Here is a 27083-nt window from a genome sequence, read left to right on the forward strand (position 1 = left end):
GGTTGGGCAATTCTATGTACTCATTTGATATGTACAAATATTGACTTATTACCTAATTATAGCCCAAGCACCATGCAATAACAAAAAATAAAAGCAAAAATAAGAAATATTTTTGGATCTTTTGGAAAATTAAAAAAACAGAAAATATTTTTGAAATTTGTGATTTTTTTTTGAAAAATGAATAAAAACTAAAATGAACACACAAATAAACATAAAAACAAGAAAAAAATAACCACACATAAAGATTATGTGCACCCCCTCCCCCCCTCCCCACACTTAGACTACACATTGTCCCCAATATGTTTAAAAGAAAGGATAAGATGTTGTCAAACTTCCATAGAATAGAGCATCAGACTAGCTTGGGCATCCAACTCCTCGTTGAAGCTCTATATGTCATGTAGCCTTTCAAAAGTGTTTACTAATTTATAAACACACAATTCGAAAAATAAAAATATCCAAAAACAAGCTCAAAAGTGTTTAATAGTTTACATACCGCATAAAAATTAAATAAAATTAAAATGCATGTAACTAATCTGAGTTGGAATTAGCTTCCTCTATCAGAGATTGTTTTCTTTTACTATTCACCGCTGCCCGCCTTAGGGCTCGTTTCAGTCACTCTTTAGAATCTTTCAAGATTACCCCATTTGGAAGGTCACGTTAGAGAAAACATAATTTCTATTTCATCTTTGTTTGAGGTAGAGACTATTTTTCATTTCTTCATCTGCATTTATCTCTTTATTTGTTTGATATTCTTTTCCACATATTTCTTAAACACTATAGTAATTTAGTTTCTCCGACCAGATCAGATCATTCAATCTTTAATTACTTGCGTAAGACTCAACATAAGGTTTCATCGGCTCAATCATTCTTGATTCATACTGTCTCCATTCAATTAGCTCATCTACCTTTGTCACGAGGTGTTGTAGCATTTTCTCTATGTTTGAATCTCTAAGTGACAATTGTGATGATCTTTCCTTATTTTTGCGCTTCCACGTTCTCTTATTATGCAACTCTTCTTGAATTTCATGTATTTTTTCGTACAAGGGGTTTCCTTTCAAACTTTTCGTTGGGCAATTTACTTGTTCATTTGGCGTCATAGGGACTCTAGCCAGTTGACATAAATTAGTGATTAAATTCGGAAAGAATATCCCAACTTTATTTTGTACTACATAACGCATTATGCATCTATATATCCATGTCCCTATACAGACTCGTTTTTCTTGCAAAATAGCATGTAACAAAATGGCACGAAAGAGGTCGACAGTTTTAGACTTGAGAGACGGACAAATTCTTATCTGATTGAATTGTATCAACAGTTTCACTAAGCGGGTCAATATGGTCATAATAGGAGTGGGAGATTCGAATCTCCACTCCGTATCCATTCACCCTTTCCTTCTGTTAAATACGGGATTATACTATCCAAATCAACATTATGAAAATTCCCTAAATTAAGTATTTCAACATCGTCGTTTTCATAATACGGGACATTATAAAATTCAGGAATTATAGAAGGTGAAATTCCTACCATATGACCCCTTACGATAACTCTGTGTGGCCTAGAAAATTTTAAATTAGCATAAAATTCCAACACCATGGAAGATTCTACAAATCCTTGGGGCCAAAGACAAAACTCTCTCCATCCTAATGATCATACAAGTCCCCAAAACTCCTCTTCAAAATAATCTTCAAAATCGAAGCCACGTTCTTGGATGAATGGTCTTCCATGGAGCTATCAAAAGAACTCTTTTTTCTTCTAGAGACCATAGATTCCGTCGACATGTCGTGAGATCCCTTCAAGCTTAGTTAACATAAGGGCATAGTGCAAAAAGGCAATACAAAGACAATTGACACAAAAAGATGGAATAGGAGTTCAATACTTTACTAGATGGTAAGAGACTCACTATAATATTTAGGAACCTTGATGGAGGATTATGCAATGATGTTTGTCATCATCATGTTAATTGTAACACCCTTAACCCATATTCGTCACCAAAATAGGGTTACGGAGCATTACCATATAAACGTAACATAAAAACATACATTTCCAAACATTAATATTAACATAGCATAATCCATTCATTTACATGCATATAGTCCATTAACCGAGCTTTCAAGGCCTTAAAAATACTTTAGAAACAATTTGGGACTAAATTGAAAACATTTCGAACATTTAAGAAAAATTTGGAAAACTTGAATTGCAGGGGTCACACGGTCATGTGGCCAAGCCATGTAAGAATCAAAATAGGGTGACACAATCGTGTCCGTACTCCTGTCCGTGCCTGTGTAACCTTTGAAGTTAGGTCACACAGCCAAGCCACACACTTGTGTGTCAAGCCGTGTAACTCTCGAAATGGCCTCACACCCCTGTGTGCCAAGCCATGTGCTAAGCCGTGTAACAGCCTAACTTGCAAAACTTAAAATTTACAAGGGACACACAGCCTTGTCGCAATGCCGTGTGTCACACACGGCTAAGTCTCACGCCCGTGTCTCAGGTTGTGGACATGAAATTGGCTAAATTCAAGCCATTTCTACCACCAATACAGGCATGTACCTAAAATCAATTTGCGCCCAAATTCAAAGCACTAAAACCTTACTAAAACATACATGAAATAACCAATTCAATAGACCATTAACATTCAACCAATATGCCATATGTCGTAACCATTTTTTTTGAAAAAAACGGGAATCGACTTGGATTTTGAAAATAAAAGAACGGGAGTCGCCACCGATCCTTTTTGACGAGGTGTGATCGGGTCACCTCATAAAAGTGGTTGTTTTTAATAAATAGTTTGGTTTATTTAAACAACAATTTTGGTCTACGAGAATCAAGAAAATAGGTTCGGGAGTCGGTTACGCACGAGGAAGGATTAGCACCCTCGATACGCCCAAAATTGGTACCTAGTTGATTAATTAGTGTCTTAGTGTCGAAAATTAAAAAAACTTGAAAGAATTTTAAAATACGATCCTTCTTTATAAAAAGCTCAAGTGTTAAAGACTCTCTCATCTCAAAATGTAAAATGTCACACCAAGTAAGTTAGGACACGACATCTTAAATTTTCGAGAGCGAGCTTGCCTTTTATGAAACTTGTGTATTTTATTAAAAGGGTATTCGATTATTTAGAATAAACGAGAGAAGTCGAAACCCAGTAAGTTAGGGCACGTTTTTTCGAATTCTCAAACACCGAATATTGCCTTTATTTCTAAACAAAATTCTTATTTCGAGATGACAAAATATCATACCCGGTAAGTTAGGGCACAACACTTCACATCTTCGAGAATAAGCATTTTTCAAAACTCGTATAATGATTTAAAAAGAATATATTCCGTTATTTAGGTTAAATGAGAAAAGTCGAAACCCAGTAAGTTAAGGCACGATTATCTCGAATTGCCTAATATAGGATATTACTTTTATGAAAGAATTGTTTGAATATATTGAGTGACAAAATATAACGTGATTTATAAAGGCAAATTTTGGTATTAATAATAATGTATAATAATGAGCGTGACGATAACAAAAATAATAATGTGAGCAATTATATAAAAATGAAATGATAGCAAGCCTAGTAATGTGTAAATATAAACAAATGCATGAAGAAAATAAAACCATCGAATACATGAAATAATAAAGATGCATAAAACATGACAAAAGAAAAATGGCGATGATGACGAAAATAATAATAATAGCAATAGTATAAGACGATAATAATACATATGGTATTAAAATATATATAATAATAGAAACGAAAAATATATATGATATATTAAAATATACGGATATATATGAAATGAGCACATGATAGTTATAAAAATATAAATAATAGAATGTACAAACGATATGATATTTACAAGATATACGTACATATGTAATAAAGTATATATTAATAGAATAATAATAACCATGTAAGTGATAAAAATAATAATGGTAATAATATTTAAAATATATGTACATGAATAATAGTAAAAGGTATGTATATATATAATAACCATGTAAGTGATAAAATAATAATGGTAATAATATTTAAAATATATGTACATGAATAATAATAAAAGGTATGTATATATATAATAGTAATAATGGTAATTAGAATAATAATAGTAATGATAGTATCAAATAATAGTAATAATAATAATAATAATAATAATAATAATAATAATAATAATAATGATGAGGATAAAAATAATAACAATAATATATTAAGCAACAAATAATAATGATAATAGTAATAATAAAGAAATGGGATTAAATTATGAAGAAACAAAAGTTCGAGTATAGATTTTAAAATAAAAATAGCGAAATGCAGATTGGAGGGCTAAAATGAATCGCAAGCAGAAATACAAGGGCCACATAGGAAATTAACCCATACTCATAAACGGCACCGTTCGGGTACTTGGCCATTTGAGTGGTCTAGGGACCAAATTGTAACAAAAACAAAAGAAGCGATCAAATTTAGAAATATCAAAGAAACGAGATAGGACCAGATGGAAACCAGCCTCAAAAGCGGAGGGATCGAGGCGCAAATAGACCTCATCCCAAACACGCGGATCCTTGGCACAAGCGGGTCGGGTCCTCGGGTCAACTTCCAAACGACGCCATTTTGGGTGCTAAATGTTAGCCCCAAAACGACGTCGTACCAGGGGCTTATAAAGGTCAATTTTTTTTGAAATTTTCACTTGGTCTGAGTTTAAGAAAAAAAAAAGAAAACGGAGAGCTTTTTTTCTCTGGAAGAATCCAGAATCGGTCAAGAATCCGGCCTTTCCCCCCGCCGTGGCTCAGCCGTGCCGGCCACCGTGAACGGTGGCCGAAAATCGCCTCGAGGTAGAATTTTCTCCCCTTTTTCGTCTTCTATATATTTATATTTAATATATATGCTGTTTTAAATAAGGTGAAGATTGTGGGTATGAACAGATTCAAAAGAAAAAAAGGAAAATAATGAGAAATAGGGGTAACCTTCGATTTTTGTTCTCCGTTCTGTTTTTGCTGCGATTTTGGAGTTTTTCTCTTTTCTTTTTTTAAAAAAGTCTAATATTGCTTGTTATTTCATAAGAGTACCGAATGAATCTACAGTTTTTTGGATTTGGCTTTTAAATAGCCATTACCTTTTTCTTATTACATTATCTTTCTTTGTAGGAAAATGGATGGTGGAGCAGAGGCCACTTGCAGGCGTCGGTGGTGGAGCAGAGGCCACTTGCAGGCGTCGGTGGTGGAGGGGTGGGGAGCATGTGCTGACGGCTAGGGTTTCTTGGAGGAGTTTAGGCTAGTGGGCTAGGGTTAGGTGAGATTTGGGCTTAGTTGGGCTGAGTTATTTGGGTTGGTTTGTAATTGGGTTTAGTGGGTTTTGGGTATTGGGCCCAAAATTGGGCTGGTACAGCTGCCCCTCTTTGCTTGTTGTCGTGTAACGAGAACAGAGCAAAGGCTTGAGAAAGACCAATTTTGCCCAGTCTCACTATGTCTGAACTTGTCTAGCGCTCCTTTTCCCCAGGTAGCTTCATTCCAATCTTGTTGTTCACTCCGCTTCACTGCTCTACTGCAGCTTCAAGAAGGTAAGGTTTGTTTTGTTCTGCTCCACTGCAACTCTTATGGAGCTAAGACATGTGACTTCAATCTACTCCATTGAAACTTCAAGGAGATCTGCTGTGGCTTCGATCAATTCCATTGCTGTTTTAGGGAGAAGATATTTGATTTTCAGCCTGTTACCCTACTGCTTAGGGGGTTAAGGCTTGTCATCATTGGTCTGTTTCCTAACCGCTTAGGGGTTTAAATCTGTAAATTCAACTAGTTATCCTACTGTTTAGGGGGTTAAGGTTTGTCAATCTTCGATCTACTCCAGTACTGCTCAGGGAGATAAGATCTGCAATTTAACCTGTTGCCCTACTGCTTAGGGGTTTAAGGTTCTTCGTCTTCGATCTGCTCCACTACTGCTTAGGGAGATAAGATCTGCAATTTGGTCTGTTTCCCTACTGCTTATGTAATGAACCGAAAGTTACGGGATCGGAAATTGAGTCTTGAGTACTGTTTCCGTGAAATTTATTCATGAATATTTATTAGAAATATTTATGAATTATAGTTGAATGGTTATTTAATGTTTGATTAAGTGAAGTAGCTTGAATTTAGTTTAAAGGATTAAATTGCATAAGGAATAAAAGTTTAATTATAGATTAAAGAAGTAAAAGGGACTAATCTAACAATTAGACCCTAAGTGTCATGTGTGTGAATGTATGATATAACATGTGTAATAGTTGGTATATATGTGTAATAGCTATAAGATATTTTATGTTATAGCTATTACACATGTTAATTTTATATTTATTATAGGTTAATAATAATATAATATAGTATAATGAATAAAGAATAATGAGTAAAGAAACATAGAAAGAGTTACAGAGAGCAAACGTGAGAAAGAAAGAAGGAAAGAAAGAAAGAAATAGAAAAGGGAAATTTGAGGATTAAGGCCCTAAAGTTTAATTGGTAAGTTGTTTTAGCTCATTTTCTTATGATTTTTATGTTTATGGATGCCTAATTCAAAGTTCTACATGTATGAGGTTAAAATGAAGAAAAATAGAAAATTTTTAGATATTGATTTAGTTGAATAAATTGAGGTTTTATGGGTTAAATTGATAGGAATTGAAGTTAGAAGTGAAAATTGAGTGATTTATTAAAAAATTCTAAGTTAGGTTTAAATAGGGATTAAGTTGAATAGAGCTCAAAATTTATGTTTTATAATGAATTTTATGAGTTAGAAATTGTTAATGAGTTGATTAAAAGAGAATATGAAGCTTAAGTTAAAGAAAAAAGATTAGTAATGGAAAAAGGACGAAATTAGAATTTTTGTAAAAGTTTGATAAAAAGTGAAAATGTGTTTTATGAATTAGTATATTGATGATTTTAATTGTATGATTGTTAGTAGCAAACGTAGCACCGGATACGTCATCAAAGAAGGGAAAAGAGAAAGTGAACGAAGATATCGATTAAATTCGATAAATAGTGGTTTGTATTTCTATAAACCGAGCTTAATCGTTATTGCTATATTTGATATTGATATTGTATGAAAATGTGAATGAGGTAAGTATTTTTACCATATTGAAATGAATGTGATTTTGAATACCCTATTAAAAGATGTCGGGCTAGTCGGATATAGTTGACATGTCATAGGAATTGGAAGTATTGGGATATTCCGACATTGAGTCGATGAGACACTATGTGTCGACTCATCGTTAAAGTTCCGGATTTGTTCGATGAAGTACTTTGTGTACTATAATGTTAAAGTTCCGGATTTGTTCCGATGAAGTACTTTGTGTACTATAATGTTAAAGTTCCGGATTTGTTCCGATGAAGCACTATGTGCTTATCCCGGAGTGTGGGTTGAATCCGTGTATCCGTTAGTATCCGAGTTATGTTAATAAGGGTAAATAAAGTAAAGATTATTAAAGTCTTGATTGATATTGAATAATAGCAATAATGTGTTTGAATTACCATGTCTTAAAGTTGATTAAGCTATTGTTTATAGAAATACCATCGAGAGTATTCTCAGCGACGGTTTGTTTCCGTCATGCAGCTAGGTACGAAAGTATAAGGACTCAAACATACAAGCCGATCCCCAAACTCAAATTGGTGAAGTTTCTATCTTTTAGAAAATGACATTGTACCTAGGATGTCTTTTGGTTATTTTGAAAGTATCTAAGTTGTTAGGTGATATTTTGGTATGTTTTGTAAATGTTACCAAAACCTTAAGTATGGTATGTTTTGATATGTTAGTGAAGAGTAATAAGAGGAATTGTTGGTAAATGTTGTAGAGAGAAGAAATGAAGATGTTATAAACTTAGTTATCAACATTTTATACTAAAACAGATTTGGACAGTAACAGTAGTCCAACTTTGAAAATATACCAAAAATAGTATAAAGTGAATTAGATGATGAATAAAATATGTAATTGAATCTTAATGAATCTATTTTTATATGGAAGAAACAAAATAGGTAAAAGAGTTGTATTTTATGAGATATTTACGTTTTGGTGAAACAGGATTAGAACAATTTCTGGATTCTCTGTTCTGACTTTAGAAATTCACCATAAATTGTGTATTAAGAATTAGGACTCAAACTTTATTTTTATGGATTCCTTATTGAGTCTATTTTTAATTGAAACAAATTTCATAGTCATTGGATTTCTGTACAAGAAGAAATTTGATTCGTAGTGCAGAAGGGTCAGAGTAGCCAAACCCTGAAACAGGGGAGACTTCTTCTAATAAACTGTACTAATTGGCCTGACCAAAAATTCTAGAAAAAAATTTGTAAGTAGATATATGAGTCTAGTTTCAGGAAAAATTTACGGAATTGGATTTCAAGTTTCGTAACTCGAGATATGATTTTTTTAGCGACCGTGATGCAGATGGATAGTTTACTACGAAAACTGTTTAAGTGCTAAGATAAGTTTTGTAATGTCTCCTGCTTGACTCCGGCAACGGTCTCGGGTAGGGGGACGTTACAGCTTAGGGGTTTAAGACTCTATGAACATCAGCTTGTTACCCTACTGCTTAGGGGGTTAAAGCTTGGTGGTTTGAATCTGCTTCACTGCAACTTCAGGAAGACAAGATTCGCTGGATTCGATCTGTTCCACTGCAACTTCAGGGAGACAAGACCTATGATTTTCAGGCTATTACCCTACTGCTTAGAGGGTTAAGGCCCATCTTCCTTGATCTGTTTCCCTACTGTTTAGGGGGTTAAGATCTTCATCTTCGATCTGTTTCCCTACTGCTTAGGGAGATAAGATCTGCAATTCGGTCTGTTACCCTACCGATTAGGGGTTTAAGACCCTTCGTCTTCGATCTGTTTCCCTACTGCTTAGGGGGTTAAGATCTGTAAATCTTCAGCCTGTTACCCTACTGCTTAGGGGGTTAAGGCTTATGAATTCACTGATTCTAGGGACATGACCTATAGAATCAGTTCCCTGTATTTATGCTTATGTCAAAGAATTAGGATGTTATGATCAAAATGAATCAAATGTTCCTAATTAGATGCACTTATGAATGATCTATGAATGTATGAGTGCAGCATGTTGTGAGCATGAATCCCTGTTTAGGTTGCCATTGCTCTTTGGTCATCAAGGTTCCTTTACTGAAATGGTATCCTGTCTTCTTGTTCAGCTCAAATTTTGAATAGAAAACCCGAAGGGGTAGTCCCAATTTAAACTCTTTCTTCTCAGATGCTTCCAATCTTTGAGTTTGGTTAGTTCTAAATAATAGTCCTGTTTCAGGTCCCTGTACTATTTAGAAACTTTCGGAGTAATGTGCAGAACTCTTTTTGCAAAAATGGTTTTAGTCCATTAATCATCATTTCAATGCAAAATGCTTGAAAGAGATTATAACAACGACAAAAACTGAAATTTATCAGAAACAACATTTGAAGGGAATATATTAATCGCAGTCAACAAACATTGCTGGAATACAAAACGAATAAAAGGGAATAGGTGCCCTAGATACCGCAGCGTGAGTTTCTCTGTACTGACTTCTTGAGGGCTCCTTTTTGCCCAATATGTGTTTAGGGGATCTAGGGTACTCTTGCAGATGCCCCAAGATGTAACATCTCTCCTCCTTGTTAGTTTAGGCACCATAAGACCATCGCATGCCCCGCCTTTGATCAAAATTTGAATCGCCCTTTACGGGTTTTCAATTCAAAATCCCTTTGGTCTCAAGATGCTCTTTGCGAGTTTTCACCCTGGCCTCTCCCCTTTTTTTTTTTTTAGGCGAAGTATTTTTTAACCGAATCCGAATTCACGGGATTGCATAAGGTCTTGCCATCCATTTCAGCCAATACCAATGCTCCGCCAGAAAAGGCTTTCTTCACCACATAAGGCCCTTCCCAATTTGGCATCCATTTTCCTCTGAAGTCTTTTTGTATGGGCAGGATCTTTTTCAGTACTAGGTCTCCCTCGTGGAACTCTCTCGACGAACCTTTTGTAAAGCTCGCATCATTCACTTTTGGTACATCGACCATGGCGAATAGCCCGTAGCTTCTTTTCTTCAATCAAATTCAACTGATCGTATCGGGACTGGATCCATTCTGCTTCATTCAACTTTACCTCTGACAAGACTCTAAGGGAAGGGATCTCGACCTCGATAGGTAAAACTGCCTCCATTCCATAGACTAATGAGAAAGGCGTTGCCCCAGTAGAAGTTCTGATAGACGTTCGATAAGCATAGAGGGCAAATGGTAGCTTCTCATGCCAATCTTTATAAGTTTCTGTCATCTTTCCAACAATCTTCTTGATGTTCTTATTGGCTGCTTCGACTGCACCGTTCATCTTCGGGCGATACGGTGACGAGTTGTGGTGTCTGATCTTGAACTGACTGCAGACAACCGCTATCGTGCTGTTATTTAAATTCAATGCGTTGTCAGATATGATCCTTTCTGGCATTCCATATCGACAGATGATTTCCTTTTTTAGGAACTTGCTAACTGCTGATTTAGTGACATTGGCGTATGAAGAGGCCTCCACCCATTTGGTGAAATAATCGATGACCACAAAGATGAAACGGTGCCCGTTTGAAGCTTTTGGTAAAATTGGCCCAATCACATCCATGCCCTACATCGAGAAAGGCCATGGCGAGGTCATGACATGCAGAGGTGAGGGAGGCACATTAATCTTGTCTCCATAGATTTGGTACTTATGACATCTTTTGGCGTAGTTAATACAGTCTCCTTCCATAGTGGACCAATAATAATCGAACCTCATAATTTGCCTGGCCATTTTAAAACCATTAGCGTGTGTCCCGTAGATGCCCTCGTGGACTTCTTCCAAGATTTTCTTAGCCTCAATGGCGTCTACACATCTTAATAGTACCCGATCCTTCTTTCTTTTGTATAGGATCTCCCCATCTAAGACATAGTCACTGGCCAGTCTTCTTAACGTTCTCTTGTCGTTCTTAGTAGCTTGGTCAGGGTACTCACAATTCTTCACATATCGTAGGATATCGTGGTACCAAGGGTGATCATCATTTTCCTCTTCTTCTTCAAGGTTGTAACAATGAGCTAGGGCCTCGTAAATGCTCATTTGGATCGGTTTCACATCTTCTGGTTGGTTCACCTTAATCATAGAAGCCAGAGTTGTTAGGGCGTCAGCCATCTGATTTTCTTCTCGTGGGAGGTAGTAGAAGACAATATCATCAAACTCTTTAATTAACTCAAGGATCAACTTCCGGTAATTGATCAATTTGGGGTCTCTTGTCTCCCATTCACCTTTGAGTTGATAAATCACTAAGGCAGAATCTCCATATACCTCTAACACCTTGACTTTACGTTCTATGGCCGCACGTATTCCCATGATGCATGCTTCGTATTCTGCCATATTGTTCGTGCAGTCGAAATCCAACTTACTAGTGAATGGATAATGATCTCCGTTCGGGGACACCAGAACTGCCCCGATTCCGTTACCCATGGCATTTGATGCTCCATCAAAGTTTAGCTTCTAAGGGTGACCTTCTTGAGGGTCTTCTTCGGTGGTTGCTATGCACATTAGATCTTCATTTGGGAAATCAAAGTTCAGAGGCTCGTAGTCCTCTAAGGCTCTGCTGGCTAGGAAATCTGCTATCGCACTCCCTTTCACGGCCCTCTGGTTCACATAGACTATATCGTACTCGGAAAGTAGAATTTGCCATCGGGCCATTCTCCCATTCAGGGCAGTCGACTCCATCAAGTATTTCAGAGGATCCATTTTAGAGATCAGCCAAGTTGTATGGTACAACATGTATTGTCTCAGTCTTCGGGTTGTCCAGATCAAGGCACAACACAACTTTTCGACGAACGAGTATCTTGTCTCATACTCAGTAAACTTTTTACTGAGGTAATATATCGCTCTTTCTTTCCTTCCCGATTCATCATGTTGGCCGAGCACGCATCCCATAGAATTTTCAAACACCGTCAAATACAGTATCAATAGCTTATTTGGATTAGGTGGTGTCAACATTGGGGCATTAGACAAATATTGCTTAACCTTGTCGAAAGTCTTCTGGCATTCCTCGTCCCAACTACCAGGGTTGTGTTTCTTAAGGAGACGGAATATGGGGTCACATTTCTCGGTTAGTTGTGAAATAAACCGAGCGATGTAATTTAGTCTTCCTAGGAATCCTCGAACTTCCTTCTGAGTACGTGGTGGAGGTAATTCTTGTATGGCCTTGACTTTGTTCGGTCGATCTCAATCCCTTTTCCATCGACCACGAATCCTAGCAGCTTTTCGACGACTGGCTCAAGGTACATTTTGCGGGATTGAGTTTCAACTAGAATTTTCTCAACCTCAAAAATAATTTTCTTAAGACTTGCACATGCTCTTCTTCAATCCGAGATTTGGCGATCATGTCGTCGACATAGACTTCAATTTCTTTATGCATCATATCATGAAATAGGGTTACCATGGCTCTCTGATATGTTGCTCCCGCATTTTTCAATCCGAACGGCATTACTTTATAGCAAAAGGTTCCCCACATAGTCACAAATGTGGTTTTATTCATGTCTGCAGGATGCATCTTGATCTGATTGTACCCCGAGAAACCATCCATGAAGGAGAAAAGTGAGTAACCTGCCGTGTTATCCACTAAGGTGTCAATATGAGGCAACGGGAAATTATCCTTCGAGCTGGCTTTGTTTAAGTCTCTGTAGTCTACACACATCCGTACCTTTCCATCTTTTTTAGGGACGGGGACGATGTTGGCTACCCATTCCGAGTACTTAACTACTTGTAAGAAACCAGCATCAAATTGCTTCTTGACCTCCTCTTTTATTTTCAACAGAACATCGGGCCGCATCCTTCGAAGCTTTTGCTGAACTGGCTTGCATTCTTCTTTGATGGGGAGCCTGTGTACCACAATGTCAGTACTTAGCCCAGGCATATCCTGATATGACCATGCAAAGACATCCTTGAACTCTTGGAGTAACTCAATAAGGTGCCGCTTTGTCTCTGTGGTGATGCAAGCTCCGATCTTTATTTTTCTCATTTCTAGTTCATCTCCCAAGTTCACGATTTCTACTGACTCTTTGTGAAGTAAAATCTGGTTCTCATCTTGTTCTACCATTCTTAACAAATCGGGGGATAAGTTACAATCACTGTCATCTCCAAAATCCTCGGATCCCTCTAGACACATATCGCACTCAAAAGGAGACTCCAAATTAGTAGCAAGGTCACTCACATCGTTGATATCTGGAGACCTGTTTTGGGCAGAAAGGAAGATGCAAAGAACAAAAGAATCTAAGAACAATGGTATGTACAGTATGATTATGAATGAAAGAATAAAAGAATATTTGCACTGAATAAGACGAAAGGATGCATTTCATTGAAATAACGATTTTGAACATAGGCCTATTTCACAAAAAGACACTTATTACTCCTAGGCCTAGGGTAATAAGTGTGTTTTGGGCATTACTCTGTGTTAGTTTTAAAGACTACAGGAATCTCTTCCGCAATCCAATTATTCAAAACACTTTCTAGCTCATAAGGGCGAATGCCCGCCCCATTCTCTTCTCTAGTGGCATTAATGCTTAAGCTTTCCCACATTTCTTCAGTGGACTCTTGGTCTGCCGATCTTCCTTCGGCATAAATAGTTCCTCCCGACACAAATGTTCTGGATATATGGGGAAAGGTCATTGGCTTCTATTTAACCTCTTCCCCGTTCAAACGTGCTCTTCTCCTTTCTTGTTTCTTCTCTTGCTCCTCTTTCTTTTGTCTTGTATCTGGCGTGAATCCTAAGCCAAAGCGGTCCCGTTTGTCTGTGAGCATAGGCACTTTGACCCTTCCTTGTAGGCTTCTTCCAAGTCCTTTCCCTGGCAAGGCTCCCTTCCCAACTAGTAGTTGTAGTCCCATTCTTGTGGTTTTAGAAAGTCTGGGTGTCGGGACTTTATTTCCTTCGACAACAAAGGTCGCATTTACAAACTCCAACGATCGAAAAGAACATTCTATGGCTTCATCATCTGTTCTCACATATGGTGCGTTGCTGGTAACAGATGCAATGATGTCTTCCTCTGCATTTATAGTCACCAATCGACCCTCCGTTATAAGTTTGAGCTTCTGATGTAATGATGACGATCGCCTCGCCGAGTGGATCCATGGTCTTCCCAATAGGCAATTGTAAGAGGGTTTGATGTCCATTACTAAGAAGTCTACCTCGTACGTGCTAGGACCGATTTGAAGGGATAATTCAATCCTCCCCATTACTTTCCTTTCAGTACCGTCAAACGCCCTTACTACATTTTGGCATGTTTTCATATGGGAACTATCCACGGGCAACTTATTCAGTGTGGATAGGGGTAAGACGTTTAGTGCTGATCCATTATCGATCAATACACCCGGTAATGTGTATCCCTTGTAACGCTTGGTAATGTGCAGGGCCTTTGTGGACCCCATACCTCCTGGTGGTATTTCGTTGTCGTTAAAGAAAATAAAATTGTCGGCGCTGATATTGTTGACCAGGCGGTCCAGTTTGTTGACAGAGATGTCATGCGCGACGTATGTTTCATTCAGCACTTTCATTAACGCGCTCCGATGCGTTTCTGAGCTCAAAAGTAAAGCTAGCACCGAAATGCGAGCCGGTTGCTTATGTAACTGTTCCATGACGCTGTACTCACTGTGTTTTAAAAATTTTAAGAATTCCCTGGCTTCATTCTCGGTTACAGACTCATTGACTGGCGATTCGAACCCGACTGTCTTTTCTTTCCTTTGCTCAACTGTTGGGATTCTTTCTTCGGCAATTTTGGTTCCTGTACCCTCAAGAACATAACGTCTCCCACTGCGTGTAAAAAAACCTACATCTTGGTTTTGTTGTGAAGCACTGGCCAGGCTCTTCTTTCCTGGGATCGTCACATTGCGGCTGTAATTCCATGGTACCCTCTTGCTATCTTTATAAGGGAAAGCAACGGGCTTCTGGATCACGACTTTGGGTGTGACTTGTGTCCCGTCTTCATTAGTTCTTAAGCGTGATATGATAACCAATGGGTGGTTGATTTTACAAGCGTTTCTTGTCGACCCTTCCTCTGAAGCACACACGTCTGTTCTTTCTGGGCTCCTAGCATACTCGAAGAATTCCAGCTCCTTATTATCCATTAACCCTTGTACTAGAGCCCTGAATTTGCGGCATTTCTGAATCTCATGGTCCTCTTGATTATGGAACTCGCAATAACTTTTTGCTCCTTGGTGTCTGTCCCCTGAATTCTGTGTTACCAACCCTTTTTTCACCATTTTCTTCCATACTTCTTTTAGTGGAGTATTCACTTCTGCAACATTCATCTTAATTTTCTTCCCTGAACTCTCGATTATGGCATTTATACCCTTATCCCCATGATTAGGTAACGGGTTTTCTGCACTAGGTGTATCATCGAATTTCACGATGCCCATGTTGATGAGTCTTTCAACTAGCTTCTTGAAAGTGGTGCAGTTTTCTATTGAGTGCCTTGTGGCTCCTGCATGGTATTCGCATTGGGCTTATGCTGTACCACTTGGGGAATGGGGTTGCATTGGCTTTAGATAGAAGGCGACACTACATGGGCATCGAATAAGCTCGTACAATTCCTTGTAGGACATCGGGATAGGAGTAAACCGGACTCTTTTCGTGTTAGGCCTTGGGTTGAAGTCCCGTCTTGCGGAGCCCTGATGGCTGGTAGTCACCACCTTTGGTTGGCTCATAGTGACTGGCTTATTATACATACTCGTGTTGTTCACATCGTTCTCTTTTCTTCTCGGGGCTGATTTCTTGGCACTTTCCCCTGCTTCAATCCTTCCACATCTTATCGCGTTCTCTATCATTTCTCCAGACATTACTATGTCTGAGAAGCTTTTAGTAGTGCTCCTTAGCATGTGGTTAATGAATGGAGTCTTTAGCGTATTGATAAAGAGCATGGTCGTTTCTTTCTCCAGAAGAGGTGGTTGAACTTGCGTTGCTACCTCTCTCCATCTTTGGGCGTATTGCCTGAAACTCTCATTTTGTTTCTTCTCCATGTTCTGTAACGTGACTCTATCAGGAGCCATGTCTGTCACGTGACTGTATTGCTTCATGAAAGCCTGTGCTAAATCCTTCCATGAACTGATCTGGTTACGACTCAGTTGGTTGTACCATCTAGAAGCGGCCCCAACCAGACTTTCCTGGAAACAGTGGATCAATAGCTGGTCATTATTGACATAGCCTGCCATTCGTCTGCAGAACATAGTGATGTGAGCCTCGGGACAGCTAGTCCCGTTGTATTTCTCAAATTCTGGGGTTTGAACTTAGGAGGGAGTACCAGGTCTGGAACCAAACTTAATTCCTTAGCGTCGATTCCACCATGATAGTCGGTGTTTTCCATTTCTTTAAATTTTTCTTCCAACCATCTACATCTTTCTTCAAGCTCTCTCGGGAATTCTACCCTTGTCTTTTCTGCTTCTATTACTTCATCGAGATTGAGGACCACGTGGTTGGTCGATTGTCCCCGGATTAGAGCCCGAACCGGTCGATAATTCATCGTGCGAGACAATGGCTTGAAATGGTTGAGGCTGCTTGTGACAGATGGCCTTCTTGGGTACACATCAGTTGTGTCTCGAACGTCCGTGGGACAAACCCGGAGGGTAGACGGGATCTTCGTTGTCATCTCCATTATTGATTATGGGGCTTTTCCTTTTCTAATCCACCAGCCAATAGACGCGTTAATTGATCCATCATACTTCTTTGGGACTCCAATATCCGGTCCCTTACATCTTCTTTGGATTTTGGCCACCGTTTTGCATACGATGTTCGTAGTTGATCCCGCATCTCTTTTTGCATTTGTTCCAATCTCTAACCTTTGATCCATTGCTTTTATTTTCCTCTTGTACCGTAACGATGTTCCAAGGTAACTGCCATGATTTTTAGGGTTTCTTGTGAGTTTTTAGTGCGTATGATGCAATGCTGATGCATGAATGCAATGAATGCGATGAATATAAAAAGGCGTTGATTCCAATTCGATTTCATTAGAGTAACTTTTCTAGAAAACAAGTTTCTTTACATAAAATAGATTACATATAAGGCTTGGCCCTGATACTTAAGGCCTTGACCTGTCTAAGAAGCCAAGCTAGCTTTTGGCCTCGGTCCGACTCTGACTCGTATTTTAAACTCAAGACATCGGCTTGTATCGCTAACGCTTGCAAGTGGTCACCACTTCTCGATTTTGAGTCAAAGCCTCGCCCATGATGTAGTCCCCGCCCCGACTTGGTCTTGGGATTGATGAAGTTGCTTCTTCCATCGCTCGTTATTTACCTCGAGGAGTTCTATCTCGAGTTCACGATTTTGCGTATTGTTTTGAGTTCTTCTATATTCTTTTTTAATTCTTCGATTCTGTTCTGACTAGCTTTCAACTCGATTGCAGAGTTATGCGAGCGATACTGGTACAATAACCTCTCTAACTCTGATATCCGGATCTTTAACCCTTCTTTCTCATTCTGACTTTCTACCAAACTTCTTTTCAGAGCACGTTCTCGAGCTTGAGCATCGCGAAATTTTTCCTCCCACTGGTTGGCTTTGCTTTGTTCTTCTTTAACTTCATGTCACCATTGTTCGGATGTTTTTCCTAACCCGTGGTTCTCATTGATCTGCATGACTTCTTATAATCTGTTTTAAACCTGTCTAAGTCCTCTTGACCTTGTTTTTCCTTTTTCGAGTCTTTCACTTCTAGTTTCGGGCATCGATGTTCAACCCTAACTGCATCTTTTCTTCTTCTAAATGCTCGATCCTTTTTTCTAGCTCCAGACTCTTTCTCTCGAAATCTTGCCTGATGATTTCCAGCTCAGATGGGATTACTTTCAAGTGCTCTCCTATCGACTGAGGATTCCCTTGATCTGATGTAGGGATGTTGTCGTTAATCCTCTGATTCCACCATCGGTCATACTCAGGAGTAGTCATGGGATTGGCAGCAAACTTCTTCATTTTACGAGTCTAGTTCCAGGCATTTGATATCTCACGAACTTTCTTTTTGTAATTATTCCCTGTGAACGTGAACTCGCACTGGGCTAACCCGTATGTTGGTGGTGTAAACTGTCTGGATCTTTATTGTCGCAATGCAAGCAGAAGAGCATATCCGACGGCTCCCCATACTCCTAACAAGGGAACCCAATCAAAATCTCTGCATCGATATAATATTTCATCAGGGACCATCCACGGGGCTCTCCATTCAACATCTTCTTCTTGCAGATTTTGGAGAACTGTCATCCAATTTTCTTCTGTTACATCATCTCGCCTCGGTGTAGCCACTAACTCTTTCAGCGGAGAGTAATTTTCAGAGAAGATACGATATGAGACATTTTCCACTTTCCAAAAATGGCTGTGGAACCAGGATAGCAAGAGTGTGCACATCCAATAAATCTCCTTCACCGCTTCTTCTACAAGCATTTAATGATCTGAAAGTTTCCGTCAAGATTGCGGGTGCAGTGTGGTTCCTTTACCAAGCCTATCAAAAGGTCAACAACAGCCTCGTCTACATGCCCCAAAGCCTTGGGGAAGATGACCAGTCCATAGATGCTCAAGGCGAAGACATCTACCCTTTTCTTCACGTCGGGGTGAGCTAAGATTAGATCCTCGTGTTCCTCCATGGGATGCATTTACAATCTCCTTTTGTTTGATCCGGTTGTCACCCATCTGCTCGCTCATCCCGTGATGTTCATCGCTTTTTTGAAAATCTTTGGGACGCTATGTGTCCGGTATAAATTCTGTCTATCTGAATCTTTGGGCAACGGAGCAAGGTCGTGTATTCTTCTATAGTAGGTACCAAATCTACCTTCCCGAAAGTGAAGCAACTGTAAGCAGAATTCCAATATTGGGCAAGGGCTCGAAACAGGTGCTCGTTTACCTTGACATCAAGCAGATAAGGTAAATCACCGTAATGATAATAAAATAACTGTTTGACCTCGTCGTCCCACTGGTTCCATATTTCTTTCAACTCTTGGAGATTATTCTGGGTTACGCTGATCCGAGTGAAATTCCATAGCTCTGACACATACCCCTTGGTAAGACTGTCACCTTTCTCTTGTTGTGTTGTCTCAGCCCATATCCGGACAGCCGCGTTGTCTTCTACTTTATCAAAAAACCCCTTTTCCATGATAAGCTATCTATTTAGGAACCGAACACGAATCAACACCTTTTATGATGAAAATTCCATGCAAATACAATGAAAGTAAAACAAAGCAAGTCAGTAGTTTATGCACAGTTCAAAGCAAACGAAGAATAATAAATATAGCACTTGCTCAGGTAACCACTAGGGTTTCGGAGTGGCTCTACCTAGGGTGGGTTCTTAAGGCTCGCTACATGGGGTTTGATTCTAGAATAAGGGTACCTGAACCAGCAGATTCCTCGATCTTCACCCATTATAGGCTCCTACTGCATCGAAGTTCGATTCTGGGGAATACATTTCCTATGGCTGCACGGAGATGAAAATCTCACGAAGACATAGGTACGGATGTATCCCAAAGCAATCCACTATCCCGCACGGAGGTGAAAACCTCACGAAGGAATAGTTTCGCCCCACTTAAGAGGTGTGACCACAACGGTCATGCAATGCAATATGCAACACTATTTAAAGAATCGGACCAACGAAAGGTATTATTTAGACCACAAAATACCGATGAAATGCAATGAAAGGATCGTATTTCAAAACCAAATTTTCAATTTTCGATAAAAAGACAAGAGTTAATCAACTTGTGGCTTGACTCTCTCATTCGTGTCCCCGATGGAGTCGCTAAGTCGTCGTAACCATTTTTTGAAAAAACGGAATCGACTTGGATTTTGAAAATAAAAGAACGGAGTCGCCACCGATCCTTTTGACGAGGTGTGATCGGGTCACCTCATAAAAGTGGTTGTTTTAATAAATAGTTTGGTTTATTTAAACAACAATTTTGGTCTACGAGAATCAAGAAAATAGGTTCGGAGTCGGTTACATACGAGGAAGGATTAGCACCCTCGACACGCCCAAAATTGGTACCTAGTTGATTAATTAGTGTCTTAGTGTCGAAAATTAAAAAACTTGAAAGAATTTTAAAATACGATCCTTCTTTATAAAAAGCTCAAGTGTTAAAGACTCTCTCGTCTCAAAATGTAAAATGTCACACCCAGTAAGTTAGGACACGACATCTTAAATTTTTGAGAGCGAGCTTGCCTTTTATGAAACCTATGTATTTTATTAAAAGGGTATTCGATTATTTAGAATAAACGAGAGAAGTCGAAACCCAGTAAGTTAGGGCACGTTTTCTCGAATTCTCAAACACCGAATATTGCCTTTATTTCTAAACAAAATTCTTATTTCGAGATGACAAAATATCATACCCGGTAAGTTAGGGCACAACACTTCACATCTTCGAGAATAAGTATTTTTTCAAAACTCGTATAATGATTTAAAAAGAATATATTCCGTTATTTAGGTTAAATGAGAAAATTCGAAACCCAGTAAGTTAGGGCACGATTATCTCGAATTGCCTAATATAGGATATTACTTTTATGAAAGAATTGTTTGAATATACTGAGTGACAAAATATAACGTGATTTATAAAGGCAAATTTTGGTATTAATAATAATGTATAATAATGAGCGTGACGATAACAAAAATAATAATGTGAGCAATTATATAAAAATGAAATGATAGCAAGCCTAGTAATGTGTAAATATAAACAAATGCATGAAGAAAATAAAACCATCGAATACATAAAATAATAAAGATGCATAAAACATGACAAAAGAAAAATGGCGATGATGACGAAAATAATAATAATAGCAATAGTATAAGACGATAATAATACATATGGTATAAAAATATATATAATAATAGAAACGAAAAATATATATGATATATTAAAATATACGGGATATATATGAAATGAGCACATGATAGTTATAAAATATACATAATAGAATGTACAAACGATATGATATTTACAAGTATATACGTACATATGTAATAAAGTATATATTAATAGAATAATAATAACCATGTAAGTGATAAAAATAATAATGGTAATAATATTTAAAATATATGTACATGAATAATAGTAAAAGGTATGTATATATATAATAACCATGTAAGTGATAAAATAATAATGGTAATAATATTTAAAATATATGTACATGAATAATAATAAAAGGTATGTATATATATAATAGTAATAATGGTAATTAGAATAATAATAGTAATGATAGTATCAAATAATAGTAATAATAATAATAATAATAATAATGATGAGGATAAAATAATAACAATAATATATTAAGCAACAAATAATAATGATAATAGTAATAATAAAGAAATGGGATTAAATTATGAAGAAACAAAAGTTCGAGTATAAATTTTAAAATAAAAATAGCGAAATGTAGATTGGAGGGCTAAAATGAATCGCAAGCAGAAATACAAGGGCCACATAGGAAATTAACCCATACTCATAAACGGCACTGCTCGGTACTTGGCCATTTGAGTGGTCTAGGACCAAATTGTAACAAAAACAAAAGAAGCGATCAAATTTAGAAATATCAAAGAAACGAGATAGGACCAGATGGAAACCAGCCTCAAAAGCGGAGGGACCGAGGCGCAAATAGACCTCAGTCCAAACACGCAGATCCTTGGCACAAGCGGTCGGGTCCTCGGTCAACTTCCAAACGACGCTGTTTTGGTGCTAAATGTTAGCCCCAAACGACGCCGTGCTGTGGGCTTATAAAGGTCAATTTTTTTTGAAATTTTCATTTGGTCTGAGTTTAAGAAAAAAAAAAGAAAACGGAGAGCTTTTTTTCTCTGGAAGAATCCAGAATCGGTCAAGAATCCCATTGCTCTCCCCATTAGTAGCTCGGTCAGTGCTTTACCACCGTGAACAGTGGTCGGAAATCGCCTCGAGGTAGAATTTTCTCCCCTTTTTCGTTTTCTATATATTTATATTTAATATATATGCTGTTTTAAATAAGGTGAAGATTGTGGGTATGAACAGATTCAAAAGAAAAAAAGGAAAATAAGGAGAAATAGGGGTAACCTTCGATTTTTGTTCTCCGTTCTGTTTTTGCTGCGATTTTGGAGTTTTTCTCTTTTCTTTTTTTAAAAAAGTCTAATATTGCTTGTTATTTCATAAGAGTACCGAATGAATCTACAGTTTTTTGGATTTGGCTTTTAAATAGCCATTACCTTTTTCTTATTACATTATCTTTCTTTGTAGGAAAATGGGTGGTGGAGCAGAGGCCACTTGCAGGCGTCGGTGGTGGAGCAGAGGCCACTTGCAGGCGTCGGTGGTGGAGGGGTGGGGAGCATGTGCTGACGGCTAGGGTTTCTTGGAGGAGTTTAGGCTAGTGGGCTAGGGTTAGGTGAGATTTGGGCTTAGTTGGGCTGAGTTATTTGGGTTGGTTTGTAATTGGGTTTAGTGGGTTTTGGGTATTGGGCCCAAAATTGGGCTGGTACACCATACAAGGCACCTCAAATACAATCATTCAATCATACTTAAGCATGTACACTTACCACATCTCAATCATACTCATATAACTCATTACCACTTCCAAAACATACCATGGTTATGATCATTATAACTTCCACATAAACATAACATTTGGTCACTCAAATGCATCATATCTTTGTCATATCAACACATATCAATAAGGCACCAAAAGTACCAAAGCACATAAACCAAAATAACATATACATGTCAAACTTTTCAACTAACATCAAACACAAGTCCACCTATTCATGCCATTATAACCTTGATCAAAACATCAAAAACTACCGAAATAGACTACTAGATAGTGTGATAGATTTCCAATGAGCTTCCAACCAAATCGAACTTTTTGATGATCTACAGGAAAAGAAAACAACTAACGTAAGCAATAATACTTGATAAGTTTGTAAAAAGGTAACCTAACTACTGAACATGTTAGAATAAACAACTAAGGGATAAATTTTTATTATATCATGGACTAATTTCATTTTTTCTATTCAATACACCTCTCATGGACACCTGGTGTAGCTTCGCATATACATATCTATACTTTTCCTTATAAGAATTTCATATAACCATTTCACTTAAATGTTTTTCCTTACCATAATACTTACATATTTAACATATAATCATTCTTTAATTCATGTTTTATTTCAAAGTTTCATATAAACATATCAACCTGTAATCACTTATTTTCACTAAACAATGTGAAAACTAAATAAATGATTAATCATACATTTTATTCATTCACGAAGTACTTATAAAATTAGTAATTGAAAATGGTTCATTGTATGTTTCTGTACTATAATAATTCAATCCAAACTCATTCATATATGTATATAAATATCTAAGTTTAACGTATAATCATCGATATAATTATACTTACTTATGATCAAATAGATCATTGAACATTTAACATTTACTACTATCTTATCTATACATTAGCCTTTAAGCACATAAATAATTTTTTAAATTCCATTAACCTTTAGCCTGATGAACTAGTAACTTGACTCGGATACTCGGGTAACAACACCATACTAGGGCAATCATAGATGTATAACAGGGGTACCAAAGTGCAATCAAGAGCACGAATGTGCAATCAGGGGCACCAAAGTGCAAACAAGGGCACAGATGTACATTCAGGGGTACTAAAGTATAAACAAGGGCACAGATGTGCATTCAAGGGTACCGAAGTACAAACATGGGCACAAATGTGCATTCAGGGGCACTTTTTCATTTCTGTATACATACTTAAATTCATCTCATTCTCATATAACTTTAATACAATTCCAAGAAAAACACTACTAGTGGTATCTTCTCAATTTCATATATACATAAGGATTTGCAACACTAATCGTTATATAAATAACTGAATTAATTTTTCATATATATAAATCAATTAACTAGAGAATAATAATAATAATCACAAGTGAATTACATTAAATAACAAATCACTATGAACTTACCTGGCTAAATTGCAACAATGACTAATTACTGGGGCTAAATCGCAATTTTCACTTCTTCTCGATTTTCATCTCGTTTTCAATATGCATTAGAACTACACTTGACCAAATGCTCCCTATCATTCCATGGAGATTTCGGTTATGGGGAAGAAGAAGACATAAAAGAAATTACAAATGTTGGCTTTCTGTTTTATTATCATTATTTTAACTTAACATATAAATTCTTTTAATTAATACATTTTAAATACATAATATTTCTTATTTTTTCACCCACTAACCGTATATCACAATAATTAGGGTATATTTACACTTTAAAACCCTCACTTCATACTTTTATACTTATTTAATACAAATAAACTTATAGCGATTAACCTTTGCATCCTTTTACAATTTAGTTCTTTTTAATTAATTAAATATCGAAACATTAAAATTCCTTACCCAAATTTTAATACGACATTAATAACATTTTGTAAATATTTAATACAATATTTACGACTTGGTTTATAGAAATGAAGTCCTGATACCTCGTTTTCTGAAACCGCTTGACTTTAGGGTCTTACCACTTTAACTTAATTATTTTTCAATTTAACAAAAATCATTACATTAAATTTTATTAATACATCATATTACTCGTAAATATTAAATAATAATATTTACGGACTTGCTCGTCGAATTTGTGGCCTCAAAATCACTATTTTCGACACTATTGAAAAATTGGTCTTTACATTAATCCAACATAAACTAGCCCCTACAAGGAAAAAGAAAAAGGATAAAAACAAGAAAAAATAGATAACAACCAAAGTGAAAAGTTGAAAAGGATCGAAAGAATAAGGATGGGGGAAGGTGTTTTGGGTGCTACAGGTTTGACTCTTGAGAAGTTTGAGGAAAAATAAGGGTTTTGGGTTGTTGTGAGGTTTAAAAGACCTCAAAAATACGTAGGTCACAATGCCCTAAACAAGTATAGCTCGACCCTAATTGGGTATCGCGATACCCATTAATAGATATCGTGATACTCCCCTATTTATAGAACCCATAATTTTCAAATTTGTCAAAGGTACCGTGATATCACAAGTTGAGTCACAATTTCACTATGCAAACCCTTGAATATCGCGATTTCACTGAATAATGCCCCAAAATACTTACATCACAATCAAAATTCCTTTCGAACAACATAACCCTTCGTAATCTAGCCCTAACATTAAACAAAGCTAATTCAAACCCTAAGTGCAAAAATAAAAATAAAAAAGGAGTTGACACCATATTGTGTAGCGTTAGATGCATCAACCTAACAACAATCAAAATTATTAAAGTAAGTTTGTTGAATGTAAAAGATAGTCTAGAAACAAAACAAGTTGTCATTACTACAATGTATGGAAGTTTAGATTTCCTTAAGAAGGTTAGACACTTCCTCAAGTCCTTCTCCCCCATTCAACTTAAGATTTACACTTTTGTAATCATCGGCATCATATTTCAAATATTGAACCTTCTTGAAGGCGTCCGATGTTCCACCAAAATATAATTTCACTTACTGTCCATTTCTAAGAATCTCCAACCTTCGTCAGTTTCTAGCTCCATAACTCCATTGGTTAGCACTTGAGTGACAGTATTTGGACAGGTTCACTGTGGCCTTAGCTTCCCTGGAAACAACTTCAAACGAGAATTGAAAAAAAGAACCTGTTTTCTAGGCACAAAATGTTTCTTCTTTATTATACAATCGTGGTGTATTTTCTGTTCTCCTTGTACAGATTAGATTTTTCATAAGAGAAGAATCAAAACTCTTCAAGTTCATGTAGTTGAAACAGACGCACTTCCTTTGCAAGGTTCATGACAAAGTTCAGTTCTTTGATTGTCCAGTATGCTCTCTTTTCCAACTCAATAGGTAAGTGGCAGTTTTTTCCAGAAAGTAACTTATTAGGTGACATCCCTAAAGATGTTTTATAAGCTGTTAGATATGCCCATAAAGCATCATCTAGGCACAGGGACCAGTTCTTCTGATTAGGGTTTATTGACTTTTCTAATATATACTTGATTTATCAATTCGATACTTCAGCATGACCAATAAACTGCGGGTGATAGGTTGTAGCAATGCGATGCTTCATGTTGTATTTAGAGAGTGCATTCTCTAGTTGTTTATTGCAAAAATGTGTCCCTTCATCACTTACCAGAGCACTAGGTGCCCCAACTCTTGAAATGATGTTCTTGTGGAAACATAATCCACTGCTAACAAAATATATTGATTCCCAAAAGAGTTGGGAAAGGGTCTCATGAAATCAATTCCTCACACATTGAAGATTTCCAATTCTAGAATTCCCTTTTGAGGCATCTCATCTCACATGGAAATGTTCCCAGTTTTCTGACATCGATCACATATTCTAACAAATTCATACACATCACGAATCATCGTTTGCCAATAGAAACCAGATTGTAGGATTTTTTGTATAGACCTCTTTCAACCAAAGTGGCCTCTATATGGAAATGTATGACACCCTATGAGAATATCCTTCATATCCTCCTCAACCACGCACCTGCGTATTAGCATTGCTAGAAAGCATAAGGATCCTCCCAAATATAATCTCACGTGAGTTGTATTCTTATTCCACTGATTGGACGTTTCTACTAGAAAGACTCATCGTTCAAGTTAATTTACAATGTCTACGTACCAAGGTGTCGAGAGAGTTCTTCTCTTCACCAAACAATAGCCGACACGAAATAATTTCATCAATGAAGGTGTCATTTATTGCTTTACTTTCCTTTTGGTTATCTTCATACTCAAAACGAGATAAATGATTCGTCACTTGATTTTCAGTCCCCTTCATATCCAGTATCTACAAATCAAACTCCTGAAGAAATAATACTCATCTCATTAATCAACCCTTTGTTTCTTTTTTCTTCATCACATACTTCAAGGATGAATGATCTGTGTATACGTAAACCCAATTATCCATCAAATACGGGTAGAATTTCTTATGTACAAATACGACTGCTAACATTTCTTTTACGGTGTTGGTGTAATTACATTGGGTTGGGTTCAAGGTCTTGCTAGTATAATGAATAGCATGAAAACCTTTTTTTTTTCTTTTAACCCAAAACAACCCTGATAGCAAAATTGCTAGCATCGCACATGACAACAAATGGCTCATTCCAATTAGGGCTACAAATAATAGGGGCGATTACCATTTTTTCCTTAAAA

The 27083-nt window shown here is 37.1% G+C and overlaps 1 protein-coding gene across 1 annotated transcript; it reads right to left on the reverse strand.

Annotated features, from left to right (window-relative positions):
• Positions 1-13634: 13634 nt before the first annotated feature.
• Positions 13635-15371, reverse strand: LOC128292685 (uncharacterized). Its single transcript, XM_053027583.1, has one exon. The coding sequence runs from the start codon at positions 15369-15371 to the stop codon at positions 13635-13637; it is 1737 nt and encodes a 578-aa protein (XP_052883543.1).
• Positions 15372-27083: the final 11712 nt, after the last annotated feature.

The sequence above is a fragment of the Gossypium arboreum genome, chromosome 5 (genome assembly GCF_025698485.1).
Source record: "Gossypium arboreum isolate Shixiya-1 chromosome 5, ASM2569848v2, whole genome shotgun sequence".
Taxonomy (NCBI): domain Eukaryota; kingdom Viridiplantae; phylum Streptophyta; class Magnoliopsida; order Malvales; family Malvaceae; genus Gossypium; species Gossypium arboreum.

What these genes read in the sequence shown, in the direction of transcription:
- LOC128292685 (XM_053027583.1), bottom strand. Translation starts at nt 15,371, where the DNA reads ATGGGCATCGTGAAATTCGATGATACACCTAGTGCAGAAAACCCGTTA.